The sequence below is a fragment of the Plectropomus leopardus genome, chromosome 10 (genome assembly GCF_026936395.1).
Source record: "Plectropomus leopardus strain MGB_pleo_1.0 chromosome 10, ASM2693639v1, whole genome shotgun sequence".
Lineage (NCBI taxonomy): Eukaryota > Metazoa > Chordata > Actinopteri > Perciformes > Serranidae > Plectropomus > Plectropomus leopardus.
Window position 1 is genome coordinate 36,674,770 of NC_142185.1, and position 14,621 is coordinate 36,689,390.

The following is a 14,621-nucleotide window of genomic DNA, read 5'->3' on the forward strand; positions in this document are numbered from 1 at the left end:
GAAGTAGCACCATCCCAGAACGTCGGCAGCAGACACAAACGGATATTTCAGCCGAACTCCTCAAATAGTGCCGCGCTGTCAACGTATGAGGGTGACGCCAAAATTCACTTTAGACAAATATGGTTTTTCCTAATCACCTGACATACAGCCTCATGCTAGCATGAAAAATGTTTTGCAATAAATGGAAGTTTTTTTTTTATTGATGAGTTTCCATTAGCCGTATTTTATATTCACAATTTCAATTTGCACAATTTTAAGGGTGAATGGAAACCCGCCTCCTGCGGAGCGTCTCTGTCATCGCTTCAAAGTGTGTGAGCTGCTGAGTGAGTCTGTCGCTGTGCAGTTCAGGTGTGTTCATCACACACACACACACACACACACACACACACTGTTATCATACATGGCCCTCTCCCGGTCATTAGCAGCTTATTGGAATCAGCTTCGGTCTGATTAAACTCACAACATCCTGACATGGACTGACAGACTAATGACGACCCCTGCCATCCAAAGTGTGTGTGTGTGTGTGTGTGTGTGTGTGTGTGTGTGTGTGTGTGTGTGTGTGTGTGTGTGTGTGTGTGTGTGTGTGTGTGTGTGTGTGTGTGCGCGCGCGCGCGCGCTTGTCCAGCCCTCAGCCCAGATTTGTCTTTAGTGATTAGTTGAAGGTCCACACATCAGAGAAATGTCCACATATTCTGGTTTATTTGACAAATTGCAAATAACACAATGACGTAAAGTATGACAAGAATTAAGCGTAAAAACTTCAAAGCAGGGCGGTTTCCAGGGTTTGAGGACGCTCAGGAGCTGAGACCTCTGTAGGAAAAAAAACAAAAGAAAAACAAATGGCCAAAACTTTTTAAAGAAAACATCCCCCAAAAAACATTAAGAAGAAGAAATTGCAACTTTTCTTTTCTTTAAAAAAAATCACCTATCATTTATAAAGAAATAAAAAAATGTCAAACCTGCAGACATTTGGATTTTTTTTTCTTTTAAATTTGTTTGTGATTTCTTTTCCTTCAAAATTGTGTTTTTTAAATTGTTTTTCTTTTCTTTAAAAGTTTTGGGCATTTTTTTAAATTGTTTTTTTAATTAAATTTTTTTGGCTTTTTTTCCCACCAAAAACTTTTTGGTGATTTCTTAAAGAAAACATGCCTTCCAAACTGCAGGCCCCCCAAAATAACAATTGCCAAATGACACCATCTATCACAGCCAGAAACTGTAAAAACTGAAATTATCATTTGATTTTTTTTACATTTCTGACGGTCCTTGAACACATCATGTGGAAAAAAAACACACATGCATTTTCCTCGAGACTCTCAGGGCGGCTCAATGAAAAATATTTGGTGAAAATTAAGACCAGCCTGTTTTTCACAAACATGGCACGGTCACCAGTCATTTGTGGTCCACTCAGAATGAACCCACGACCCACATTTGGGCTGTGACCCACCAGTTGGGAACCACTGCTCTCATGTCTCTTCAGAAGATCAGAATTAACAGACTTTTCCGAGTAAATATATAAAATAATGATGATGGCTGCGGGGGTTAAACGTCTTGATTGAATATTTGTGAATAATTAATCTGTGAGAAAGAGACGTGTTTTATGATTTCAGCTTTAATAATCGATGAGGAGCCGACATCATTCATTAGTCGCTGTGTGACATCACTTTTAATGTGTTTTATATGTAATTTCTGCTTTGATTCTGAATGAAGAGAAATATCCCAGAAGTTTTGCTTCCAATTAAACAGCCTGACTTTTCCTGCGGCGATTTTGTAAAAACTCACAGCTGATGAATTTTAAATCAATAAAGTGTAGTTTTATGTCTTTCTGTGATCGTCCGGAGAATCATCTGATACTTTCTGTCCGTCTGTGGACACAAAGCGTCTGACGAGAACATGAATGATAAATGGACATTTCCTGATGAACCTGCGGAGACTGGAGGGACAGGAAGACTTTGTCTCTACGCTGGACAGACAGCAAGACACACAGAGACACTGCACACTGTAATGTAAATACCACAGTAACTATGAATCACCGGGTACAGGTACTGCAGTTTGTCTTTATGAAGAAAGTATAAACATATGTCCTCTGCTAAGGTTTTTACTGCTGAAGTTTGTCCTGTTTATGGAAATTTTAAAGTTTTATCTTCTGATTTTTTTTTTCAAAATATTATTTTATAGTTACATTTTTATGACTTGTTCTTACAATTTTATAGAAATATTCTGACTTTATTTTCAAAATGTACTAACTTTAAATATTGTGATTTCAAACTCAAAGTATCATGACTTCATTTTGAAAATATGATTTGATTTTACTCAGATAATAATATTACTAAAATATTCTGACTTTGTGTTCAGAACATTGACTTTGTTCTCAAAATTGCATGATTTTACTCTCAAAAATATTCTGATTTTACTTTCAAATATTCAGATTTCTTCAAAAAAATCCATCTTTTTTTCTCAAAATATAATAAATATAACTTTCAAAAATACTCTGACTTAATTTTTAAAAAAAATTGTGATTTCACTCTCAAAAAATTAGACATTTATTCTCAAAATGTAATTTTACTCAAAACATTCTGACTTTATTATCAAAATATTCATATTTAATTCTCAAATAATGAAAGTTCTCTCAATATCCTCAAAATACTTTAACCATTTTCTCTCTTTTCATAATGTTTTAAAATAATTAGTCCAGGTCTTTCTCATGTGTCAGTGGCTGGGTCCCTGAGTGTGGGAGGTCAGAGGTCAGAGGTCAGAGGTCAGTTCACAGCAGTCTTGGAGCTGGTTTGGAGCCCCTCAGCCTTCAGACTGATCTCAGTCCACATGAGTCCAGTTAAAGGACCGGAGGTGTCCCTCTGCAGATAAATGACGAGCAGGAAAACAGAAACGTGTGACGGATCCGGTTAGAAATGGAACCTTGCCAGCACACACGGCTGCACGGCTGGGAGCGTATTTGGGGAGGCTGAGAGCATTTTATTTTATTTAAATGCCTTTTCTTTTTGTGGGGGAGGAGGGGGCGGAGGATGATTTGAAACGGTCTAATTTAGGAAGCGGCTGCAGAGACAGACAGGACACAAGTGCTGCTGTACCGTATTAATAAACATGTGCAGTCCACAGTCTGCTGTGAGGAGCCGGTGAGGGCGACGCAGACCGCTGATATGAGGAGGAGATGGAGAATGATGGAGGCTGACGGAGGGAGAGGACGGTCAGGTGGTATAAAAACAAAGAATAATACAATATAGACAGTAAAAAAAAAACAAAAAACAAGGTGCAATAGTAAAAAAAAATGCTGCAATAGTACAAAAAACAAGGTGTTTTGTTAAAAAGCAACAAGTTGCTATCGTAAATTAAAAAAAAACAAAAATAGGTGAAAAAACAAAAAAGTTGCAAAATTAAGAAAACAAGGTTTTTAATCTAAAAGCTCCTGGAAAAATTCTTTCAGGAGTAAAAATCCTGCGCTCAGACACATTATACTCAGGAAGTGATGCATGTCCACTGGGCCGGAGGACTTCTGAATCTTTGACATACATATGCATGTCGTCATTGGCATATATGAAAATGCTAAAACTGCACTCCTCTATAACTTTTTAAATCTGACTAAAGTTTACATCTACTTGTTTGTTTGGATGAACATGTGTGTATTTATTTTTACATAGTGATTTATTTTGCTGCTTGCTTATCAAAAAAGTCCAAAGTTATTAAGTTATTATTATTGCTATTACTATTATTAAATTGGCTATTCGGCATAATGAGTGCTTTTTGGCAATTTTTTGGTACTTGAATGCAGGACTTTTACTTAAAACAGAGTATTTCTAAACTGTGGTATCACTACTTTTGTTTCAGTAACAGATTTGAGTACCTCTTCCACCTTTGGTTACAAATTATAACATTACCCTGCAAAAATGAACACATTTTGAATAACAGAAATTGTGCCGTTTTTCGCTTTTTATTTTATTTTTATTTTTATTTTTATTTTTATTTTTATTTTTATTTTTATTTTTATTTTTATTTTTATTTTTATTTTTATTTTTTTTAACTGTATTTTTCTGCCATCTAGCGTCTGAACGTGCGCGATACGTCTCTGACGTACAGCGTGGAGGGGGCGGATCGGTGACGTCACCACGTTCACCCTGACGCTGTTGGACTCTGCACGCTCTGGACTCCACCGGCGGGGAAGTTAGCAAACCAGTTCAGCCCAACTTTCAACCAAAAACTGCGATTCAGTAAGGTCTGTACCTGATAATTATACTTTTAGTTTGTACATTTACTTTGTATCAACTTGTAAAGCGTTATAATTTCAAGCAGAAACTCTGAAATAACAACTAATGCACGAGCTAACGTGCTAATCTCTGCATGCACTCCCACCGACTCTACACCAAAGTCTATTCAAAATATGATGATTTTTATTTTTCTTTGCTTTAAAATTAAATATTAAAATAGTTAACGTTATGTTGATAGATTGTCTTTCATTCTGAAAGATGTTTTGGACAATTCGGCATATTAATGATGGACTTTGCAAAACGATGTTTGTTTGAATGAACAGACGTTTTTGTATTTGCTTGTCAGAGGTCGCTGCCAGCTGCTGATTTAAATAAACGGAAATATTGTCTGCAGGCTGTCACCTGCGGACTTTACTGGAGTCTATTTCGTTTTTGCATGGTGTTTTAAATATATGCAGAATTAGTTATTTTAATCACACTGGTGTTATAAAGTCACAGCAAATGTTATTACCTAAATCAAACGTTTAAATTTGCCTTAATAACTCACATAAAATATATATATTTTAAATTTATTTATTTATTTATCCAACTATTGAAGCGATAAGATCACCAATTTTACACAGTAAACTGTGATACTATATTTGTTTGCCTTTATTTGGTCTGGTTTAATAAGAGCAGTGTTTAATGTCAGTATTGTGTGTTGTTCCCACAGGACAGATGCACATCCATATGTGTGGTGCTTTTTGTTAAAATTTCTCTCTGCGTTGCTTCACCTTTGCTCCTGAGATAACACACATGTATGTCGCTGTCAGGTGACATTTATCTCAAAGTGGTTAAAACTGAGAGAGAGTTGTAAACGGACATTTTCAAAGTATAAATACTGTCTCAGAGAATACCACAGTTTTACAGTGTAAGGTATTACACAGTTAGGGTTTTTATTATACGATGTAAAAAGTCTTAAAGGAATGAAGAGGGAGACTTTTTGGTTTAACACTTAACCCCTTATTGCCCGCTTTAATGATACTCACACTCATATCACTCTCACACAAAATGTGCTTTTCAAAATCAAGCTTTAAAAATTATATATTAATATGATAAATATTCATTAATTTTCAGAATTTGAACCCTTTTAATGCCATTTTTTCATGATGCCACTGTGGTTTTAGATGGGAAAAATAGATTATTTTCAATGTACTATATGCAAAGTCAGATTTTTTAATTATTATCGCAGCCCAGGATATGTCATTGTTTAGCAGCAACATTGATTTTTATTTATTATTAATTTTTTGCGCTGTGTCAAATGCTCAAAATCAGGCCATAAAAATATTATACATTAATATGATTTTCATTTTATTTAGTTTTTTGTTTTTAACCAACATCAGTCCTAAACAAAAATATCAAATATTCATTAGCTTTCAGAATTTTAACCCTTTAAATGTTAAAGGAACCTTGCCAGCACAAGCTTTAAATATTTGTATTTATTTTAGTTTAGTTTTTTATTATCACAGCCTGGGGTAATGCAGTGATTTGCAACAATTGTAACAATGTAACTATTTAATTTCCACAGTGTATTTTAGACTTATTGTAGGAGCTGAGCTGGAAATTCACTGATTACACTCAGATACACAATCCTGCTAAAATGTATGCCATATGCATGAACACACACACAATTACCACAAAAAAATTAAGAATGAAAAGCGCGTAAAATGCACCAAACAGTCCTTAAGGGATAAAATTTTGAAGCTTCTTTGCAAGAAATGGGTTAAAATATTCTGGAAAGGTTTTTTAATTCATTGGTAAAAATGTGTGGGAACCCTGATGAGACAAAGAATCTATAAATCTCATTACATTTCTAAGTTATTGATGATTTTCCAGCTAACGACGGACGCTCTGTGTTAATCCCTCCGCTCCGTCTGCAGGTCGGAGATGGCTCTCACACAAGTGTCCTCCAACAAGTGCGCAGGCGGCTTCCAGAAGGTTTTCGAACACGAGAGGTGAGATCTGAGCTGAGCCTTCAAACAGTCAGAGATACTGAATTATTGATCCATATCGATTCTGAACACACACAAAACATCAGTGAAGTTATGGATTTGTGTGCGTGCGTGTGTGTGCGCGTGTGTGTGTGTGTGTGTGTGTGTGTTTCCTCCGTGCAGCACCGAGCTCAAGTGTAAGATGAAGTTTGCCGTCTACCTGCCTCCCAAAGCCGACACCGACAAGTGTCCCGTCATGTACTGGCTGTCTGGTGAGTGACGGCACGACTGACTGCTGATCAATGAGGGAATTATTTTATTTTATTTTACTTTATTTTATTTTATTTAAAGAGATGAAGCTCTACTGGTGCGGTGACTCTCAGCACACAAGCTTAGATTTCACCCTCAAAGGCTGATTTTAGGCTTTTTCTGCTGTTGTTGTGAACAAATTCCACGGACAAAGAAGAAACGATCAGAACTCATTTATTCTGTATTTTATATTTTTAACAAATGCTACTCATGAAAAAGAAAAAATCATAATGTTTATCTCCCAATACTTTCATTACTTACTTTTTTTTTATAAACATCTGTAATTTCCCCAAACAGCTGCTCTCTGTAGTTTTTATCAAAGAAACAGAAGGAAAATAGAGACTTTATTGGGACTATTTTCAGCATCAGATTTATTGGCATTTCCCAGATGAACGTTGTTTTCAGTTATTGTTATTTGTTCATTTTGTTAGTAAGTGTTTGGAGGATTTTGTGTAAGGTGCCACAAATTTCATTCAGGTGTGATTAATTATATCCACAAATGCAAGCACCAGTACAGCCCAGCAGGGGGAGCCAAACAGCAGCGGCAAAGAGACAGTAGAACATAACAGTGACAATGATCATACTAGTAATAATGAGAATGATAATGATATAATAATAATAATGATAGATCATTAAATAAAATAAAGCAAAACTTAAAAAAAAGATTTAAAAAATTAAATTAAATTTAAAAAAAAGATAATTTCTGCTCAATTTTGACTGTTTTCTGTGCTTTTTGAAATCATTTCTCTGCAGGTCTGACGTGCACAGAGCAAAACTTCATCACCAAAGCCGGCAGTCAGATCCCTGCTGCGGAGCATGGCATCATCATCGTCGCTCCGGACACCAGCCCACGTATGAAAAAACACACACACACACACACACACACACACACACACACACCTTTAACATGAGCTCTGTTTATTTTGGCTCAAATGTCACATTTTGAACGCTGATTCTCCTCACTGACCTCTTTGTAGAATCAGTTGACACAGATCTCCTGTAACACGTGTTGTATGTTTAACAAAAGGTAAGGTTGAAATTGATGCTGCAGAATTAGCAGTGTGAGTTTTTTTTATTCTACACATGCTTCCTGGTCATTACTTACAATGCAACTCATGCTGCAGACAACAAAGAAAGAAAAACAAAAATAAACAACAATTAACATTTTGCAAGACTAAAAATTACATTGATAAATGAATAAAATACTAAAAATCAGTAAATTAAAATCAATTGAATGAAAAACTAAATAAATTTCAGGAATTTAAACATAAACACAACAATTATTTAAACAAAAAAAAACAAAGGCTATGACATTTATCCAAATTTGAAGCCAAATTAAAAACATTTGTCATAAATTTCCTTTTAAAAATATAAATACTTCTTACTGACCAACATGGAGCGGGTTCTGTTTTAGCAGCGTGAACCTCATAAAGTCGGGATGAGTCGGTGCTGGACAAAGCCAAGACAGATTCCAAAAATACATAAAGTCTGCACACGAGAGGATGATCCCATGAACGGTTATTAAATTACCTCCACGTGTGACGTCTTCAATAAATGTCATTTAATAAAAGTTCATGGGAGCATTTTCTGGTGTTATTTATTTTTTGAATTCATGTCAAAACGAACAAATATCTGAGGACATGTCAGTCACAGCGTGAGAGCGCGGTTTGAAACGCTCTCGGCTCCAGTGCCGGCGGAAAATAAAGAGCTCAAAGTACGAAGAGGTCAGAGGTCATAACAGCAGGAGTGGAAACAGCCGCGTTTCGAGCAAAGGTTAGGGGGGTGCAAACGCAGATATCAAATTTGGGTCTCTTTTAAGGGTAGATCAGAAAAAAATCAGCTGCTAATCAGCAGGCAACAAATCTGGATCAAGACTTGCGGTATAAATCCACGGTGACCGTGTCCCGTCCTGCATCAGGCGGCTGCAACATCGAGGGGGAGGATGAGAACTGGGATTTCGGCACCGGAGCTGGTTTCTACGTCGACGCCACGCAGGATCCCTGGAAGACCAACTACCGCATGTACTCGTACATCACCGAGGAGGTGCGTTGGATTTATATCACACAAAAAAACAATTGCAGTTTTTAGCTGAAATCATAGAACAGCTACAAAGATTTCCATCTGTGCAAAAACTTCCCTTTTTAATCAGACTCAGAGCTAATGATGCTCTGTGTGATCTCCGTCTCTCTCAGCTCCCCAAACTGGTCGACGCTAACTTCCCCACCGACCCGGACCGCGTGTCCATCAGCGGTCACTCCATGGGCGGACACGGGGCGCTCATCTGTGCCCTGAAGAACCCTGGGAAATACAAGGTACTGCACATCAGTGAAGTAGAGTGGGGCAGAGTGTAGTATACAGTGTGTACAGGGTTCCCGCGGTCATGGAAAACCTGGAAAACTTTCACAGTTTTATTTTCCAGGCCTGGAAAAGACATGAAACTTGTAAAAAATCATTGAAAGGTTTGAAAAATCATGGAAATGTGTTTTGTGTAATAAATTAAATTAGATTAATATGACATAACGGAGAATTTATTTTCTGTAGCTGGTGACGAAACGTAGCTTTATTTTTGTTTTGATGTCTGACGTTTTGGTTGTTTTTTAATAATTACTTATCACGAATTTTCCTTCAGTTTCTTTCCACGTTTCGTCTCTCTCTTCATGTCTGACCACGAAGGCACGTCACATCATTTTTAAAGCACTTTTGGCAACTTTAAATGCTTAGAATTTGTATTTATTTTACAGCTGATTTGTAAAGAACACGTGCCCGCGGCTTTGAAGGCATTTTTTCTAAATAAAACCAAAAAAAGTTTGACTTGTCTTTTATTTATTTATTTGGCTGCTTTTATTATAGATTTTTTTGTTTTCTTCATTTTATTTATGTGTGTTTCAAAGTAAACAAGTTTGGGAGGCATATTTTCTTTAAAGGGTTTTGTGTGATTTCTTTCTTTCGTTTTCTTTTTTTTTTTGGCAATTTTTATAGAACTTTTTTTTTAAATTGCCAAAATGACACCATTTATAACAGACAGAACCTGTATGACATAAGTTACTGTTGGATTTTTCAAATTGGTGCTCGTGTACATCAGGTGGAAAGTTGAAATTATATTTGAAAAGAGTTTGAATTGTATATGTTTAAAAAATCCCGGCTAAGAAAAAAAAATCGGGGTCCTTGAAAAGTCGTTTTGAGATTGTGTCCATGACAGTGAGTGGACACCCTGTATGTACGACCTCAGAGAGGACGAAGACATCGCCACTTTCTGTCTTTCTGTAAAGTGTTCTGTGTGTCTGTACAAACCGGAGTCAGACTCTTTGTATGTGAACCGACAATTCTGGATCTGATTCTGGATCTGGTTTCTCGTCCTGCAGGCTGTTTCTGCGTTCGCTCCCATCTGTAACCCGATGCAGTGTCCCTGGGGACAGAAGGCCTTCTCAGGATACCTGGGCTCCGACAGGTCCACCTGGGAGGTCAGAGCTCTGCACACCCTTCACACCCTGCACACCCTTCACACCCTTCACACTCTGCACACCCTTCACACCCTGCACACCCTTCACACTCTGCACAGCCTTCACACCCTTCACACTCTGCACAACCTTCACACCCTTCACACTCTGCACAGCCTTCACACCCTTCACACTCTGCACACCCTTCACACCCTTCACACTCTGCACACCCTTCACACTCTGCACAGCCTTCACACCCTTCACACTCTGCACACCCTTCACACCCTTCACACTCTGCACAACCTTCACACCCTTCACACTCTGCACACCCTTCACACTCTGCACACCCTTCACACCCTGCACAGCCTTCACACCCTGCACACCCTTCACACTCTGCACACCCTGCACACCCTTCACACTCTGCACACCCTTCACACCCTTCACACCCTTCACACTCTGCACACCCTTCACACCCTTCACACTCTGCACACCCTTCACACCCTTCACACTCTGCACACCCTTCACACCCTGCACACCCTTCACACCCTTCACACTCTGCACACCCTTCACACTCTGCACACCCTTCACACCCTTCACACTCTGCACACCCTTCACACCCTGCACACTCTGCACACTCTGCACACCCTTCACACCCTTCACACCCTTCACACTCTGCACACCCTTCACACCCTTCACACCCTGCACACCCTTCACACTCTGCACAGCCTTCACACCCTTCACACCCTGCACACCCTTCACACTCTGCACAGCCTTCACACCCTTCACACTCTGCACACCCTTCACACCCTGCACACCCTGCACACCCTTCACACTCTGCACACTCTGCACACCCTTCACACTCTGCACACCCTTCACACTCTGCACACTCTGCACACTGGATCATCTGGATCATTTCTTCTTTTTCTCTCATTGCCTTCCTCCTGTGTTTTTGAGAGGATCAGCCAGTTAGCCCGGGTTTCAAAGGGTTAAAGGTCAGCAGCTTCCTGTCCTCAGCACTCCTCTGTGTCTCTCTCAGGCGTACGATGCCACCGTGCTGGCGGCGGCGTACTCCGGCCCTCAGCTGGACATCCTGATCGATCAGGGCCGTGACGATCAGTTCCTGTCAGCCAGCCAGCTGCTGCCCGACAACCTGATCGCCGTCTGCTCCAAGAAGAAGATCCCCGTCGTCTTCAGACTGCAGCCGGTCAGTTCCTCCGCTCTCGCTCTGACACTCACGCAGCGCCGCTCACTGTCCACATCTGATCCCAAACCGGGACCTCAGACCCTCGCTGTGGTACCACAGGAGCCAGAGCGTGTTAAGATGAGGGCTTTAGGACCCCACGACTGTAGGACGTTTGTCGGGTTTTAGGACGTTACTGGAATTTTAGTATACATCTCCAATTTTAGGACCTTTCTTGGATATTAAGATATTTGTCGGATTTAAGGACATTTCTAGGATTTTCTCTGATTTTAGGACATTTTTAAGATTTTAGGTCGTTTCTCAGACTTTAAGGGTTTTAGGACATTTCTTGATTATTAGGACGTTTGTAGGATTTAAGGACATTACAAGGATTTTGAGGACATTTTGAGGATTTAAGGACGTTTCTCTGATTTTGAAATGTCTCTACCATTTTAGGATGTTTCTAGGACTTTAGGACATATTTGGGATTTTAGGACGTTTTTTAGGATTTGGGTGTTTCTCGGTTTTTAGGATGTTTCTACGACTGTCAATAATACAGTATGTTGTGCTTCACTAAACTAAAAAAAACAAAGAACCGGAGAACGCGTCGATTAATTTTCTAATAACTGACTTCATGTTTCAGATGTTGTAAAGATCCCATTAAAAAAATGTTTGATTCAGAGATCATTTAGGAACCAAAGATAAACACGCTGAAACTGCGACATGGGTCTGATTAATGTTGTGTTTGGTGCCGCAGGGCTACGACCACAGCTACTTCTTCATCTACTCCTTCATGAGCGACCACATCAAACACCACGCCAAGTTCCTCAACGCCTGAACCGCTGACACCACTGAAGAAGAGGACGGTGCAGCTCTGCCGCTCTCCTGACATTAATCACATCACTTCCTGCAGGATGAATTACAGTAACAGCACCTGTCAGCCGGGTGTCAAAGTCTCTAAGAAAATGAGTCTGAAGCTTTTGTGCCTTCAGTTTAAAAGCACTTACTATCGTAAAGTCTCCGATATTTAAAGATATTTTTGTGTAACTTCACAGGAAACGTTTCCTTTTTTCTTGACAGTGATCATGTGGATTTTCCAGCTTGTCAGGCGCATTTTTGAGCATTAAAAGTCTCATTTGAGTCATTTAGGTGTTTTTGTTCTTTGTTGACCTGCAGAGTGAAAGTGTCCACATCGTCTCCTCCATCACAGTAAAGTTTTTTTTCCAGTCTCCATTGACAAAAAAAGTTCAGTATATCCAAACATTGCAACATAATGGTTCAGAGAAGCAAAAATATGTAAAAGTTACTAAAACATAAAATTGTAAATAAGTGTATCATCCGTTCATTCAGTTATTCAGTTCCGCCTGGAAAACTAAAAAACGAGCGAGAATTTGTTTTTCCGTGTAAATCAAATATGGAAAGTAGACATGTTTTCTCATTATTTGCCTGAAAGGAAAAATCAAATAAACAAGGAAACGAAAACAAAATAACAAGTCAAATTTACGTTGTTCTTTATTATGTTTTTTATGCGGCTCCAATGCTTCGCGCAAGCGCAGCGAGAAGACTGAGGCTCAGAGTTCAGAGCGCCACACGCTGGAGGGCCGCCGCTGTTCTCGTTAAAAAAAAACTAAATAAAACAACATCACAATAATTAGCTTAGCGCCCTTTCTTCATGTTCTGCCTTGTGTCTCCGCGGCCACTGTGCGCTCGGCTCGGCTCTCGTTCTGTGCCAGTGTCGCCGCCGGTGTCTCCGTTGGTGTCTCCATGGGTGTCTCTGCCCATGTCTCCGCTGGTGTCCGCTCCGCTCTCATTGTCATGGTGTCTCAGCAGGTGTTTGTCCTCCACTGTCTGCCGCAGGTCCATGTCTTTGTCTGTGCAGTAATGGGTTAATGTCCTCTATAAGTGTCCAGATGTGGACACTTTAGCAGAAGCTCCAGCAGCTGCAGGAGAAGAAACTTCTGTTCTGCGTCTACACGTCTCTGTGAAGCGGGACGTGACACTGTTATTGGTGCTGTGAGGAACTGCTGCTGTTGTTGTTGTTGTTGTTGTTGTCTTTGTTGTTGTTGTTGTTGTTGTTGTTGTCTTTGTTGTTGTTGTTGTTGTTGTCGTCGTCGTTGTCGTCGTTGTCGTCGTCGTTGTTGTCGTCGTTGTTGTTGTTAAATCTTGTTACAAACTAAATGCAGGTCTCAGTCAAATGAAATAAAGTGAGTTGAGAGCTGCTTTACAGTGAAACATCAGATGTAACAGTCTGATTTCCTGCGTGTTTGAATCCAGCTGCAGGTCAGACAGACTGAATATAAAGAATCTTTACCTTCATTCATTTCATCTTTAATCTTTATTTACAGTCTGTGGTCAGACAGCAGACACCAGCAGCATCACCGGCGGCGGATGAAAAAATTAGTGCCAAAGGAAAAAGCTTCGCTAGGGCGCGATGAAGCGGTGAAAATACTCTAAATACAGCGTACTCTTAGAGATTGATATTGATTTTTTGGTGGGCCGCGCGCCCCGTGTGTTTCTGCAAACCGGGAGCGCGCCAACCAGCAGCTGTACAGACCGTCCATCAGTGTCTCACACAGCCCCACTTCAAAGACACACAGCTGTCCTTCAGTGGGTGTGTGGAGCCGCAGTAAAGTGAAACCACAGGAAATGAGAAACTATATGAATCTATGTCGTTACTTCATGAATCTATGTCGTTACTTCATGAATCTATGTCGTTACTATAAGAATCTCGCAGTTAGAGAAAGCTTCAGGTTAAAGCAGCTGCCAGAAACTACACGCTGCTTTTTTGTCATTATTGTAATTTAATTGTTATTTGCGACACGTATTGCGCGTCTGTCCGTCCTGGAGGAGGGATCCCTCCTCAGCCGCGCTTCCTGAGGTTTCTTCCATTTTTTGTGTGTGTGTGGGGGGGGGGGGGTCTTAGGCCCCGTGAGGGTGTAAGGTCAGAGGGATGCTGTCTGCTGTAAAGCCCTCTGAGGAAAACTGTGGTTTGTCAGTATGGGGCTTTAAAAATAAAATTGACTTGACTTGCTGTCATTGGTTGACTCCGCGGCGAGCTTTTGAAAACGTACAGCGGAGACCCCGCCTACCTCCCTTCGGACGATCCATTCTCGCGTTAACCGCGTCAATTCCGCAGCAGGAAGCCGGGACTTTACCGGAACCCCAGCGTGTTCCACTTCAAAATAAAAGCCCAAGAATTCGCGACTATTACATTGTCCCTCAGTTCCTCATTTGGAGCCATGAAAAACATGGGCCCATTAATAAATCTTTGCAGGAGTTACACTAATATTTTTTTCTTGGCAGTGCAGTCTAAACAACAAAAAAGTAGTAAACTATTCAAGTCTAGAGACAATCTACAAAAAAGAGAAACAATTTTGTGTTAAATAACTCTTGGAACTTTTTAAGAAAAATACTTTTTGAAAAAAAAAACGTTTAAAAACTGTTTTTTTTTAATCCAACAGTATTTAAAAGAAAGTGGCTCATTGTCTTTTTTTTCCCCATGTTTTTT

At 39.7% G+C, this 14,621-nt stretch overlaps 1 protein-coding gene across 1 annotated transcript; it reads left to right on the plus strand.

The window, feature by feature from the left end:
- The first annotated feature begins 4,071 nt into the window (after window positions 1–4,071).
- esd (esterase D/formylglutathione hydrolase) lies at window positions 4,072–12,257 on the plus strand. Its single transcript, XM_042482320.2, has 9 exons — window positions 4,072–4,225; window positions 6,137–6,211; window positions 6,371–6,459; window positions 7,250–7,348; window positions 8,415–8,539; window positions 8,689–8,808; window positions 9,859–9,957; window positions 10,970–11,137; window positions 11,871–12,257. The coding sequence occupies exons 2-9, from the start codon at window positions 6,144–6,146 to the stop codon at window positions 11,949–11,951; spliced, it is 849 nt and encodes a 282-aa protein (XP_042338254.1). The 5' UTR covers window positions 4,072–4,225; window positions 6,137–6,143; the 3' UTR covers window positions 11,952–12,257.
- The last annotated feature ends 2,364 nt before the right edge of the window (window positions 12,258–14,621 follow it).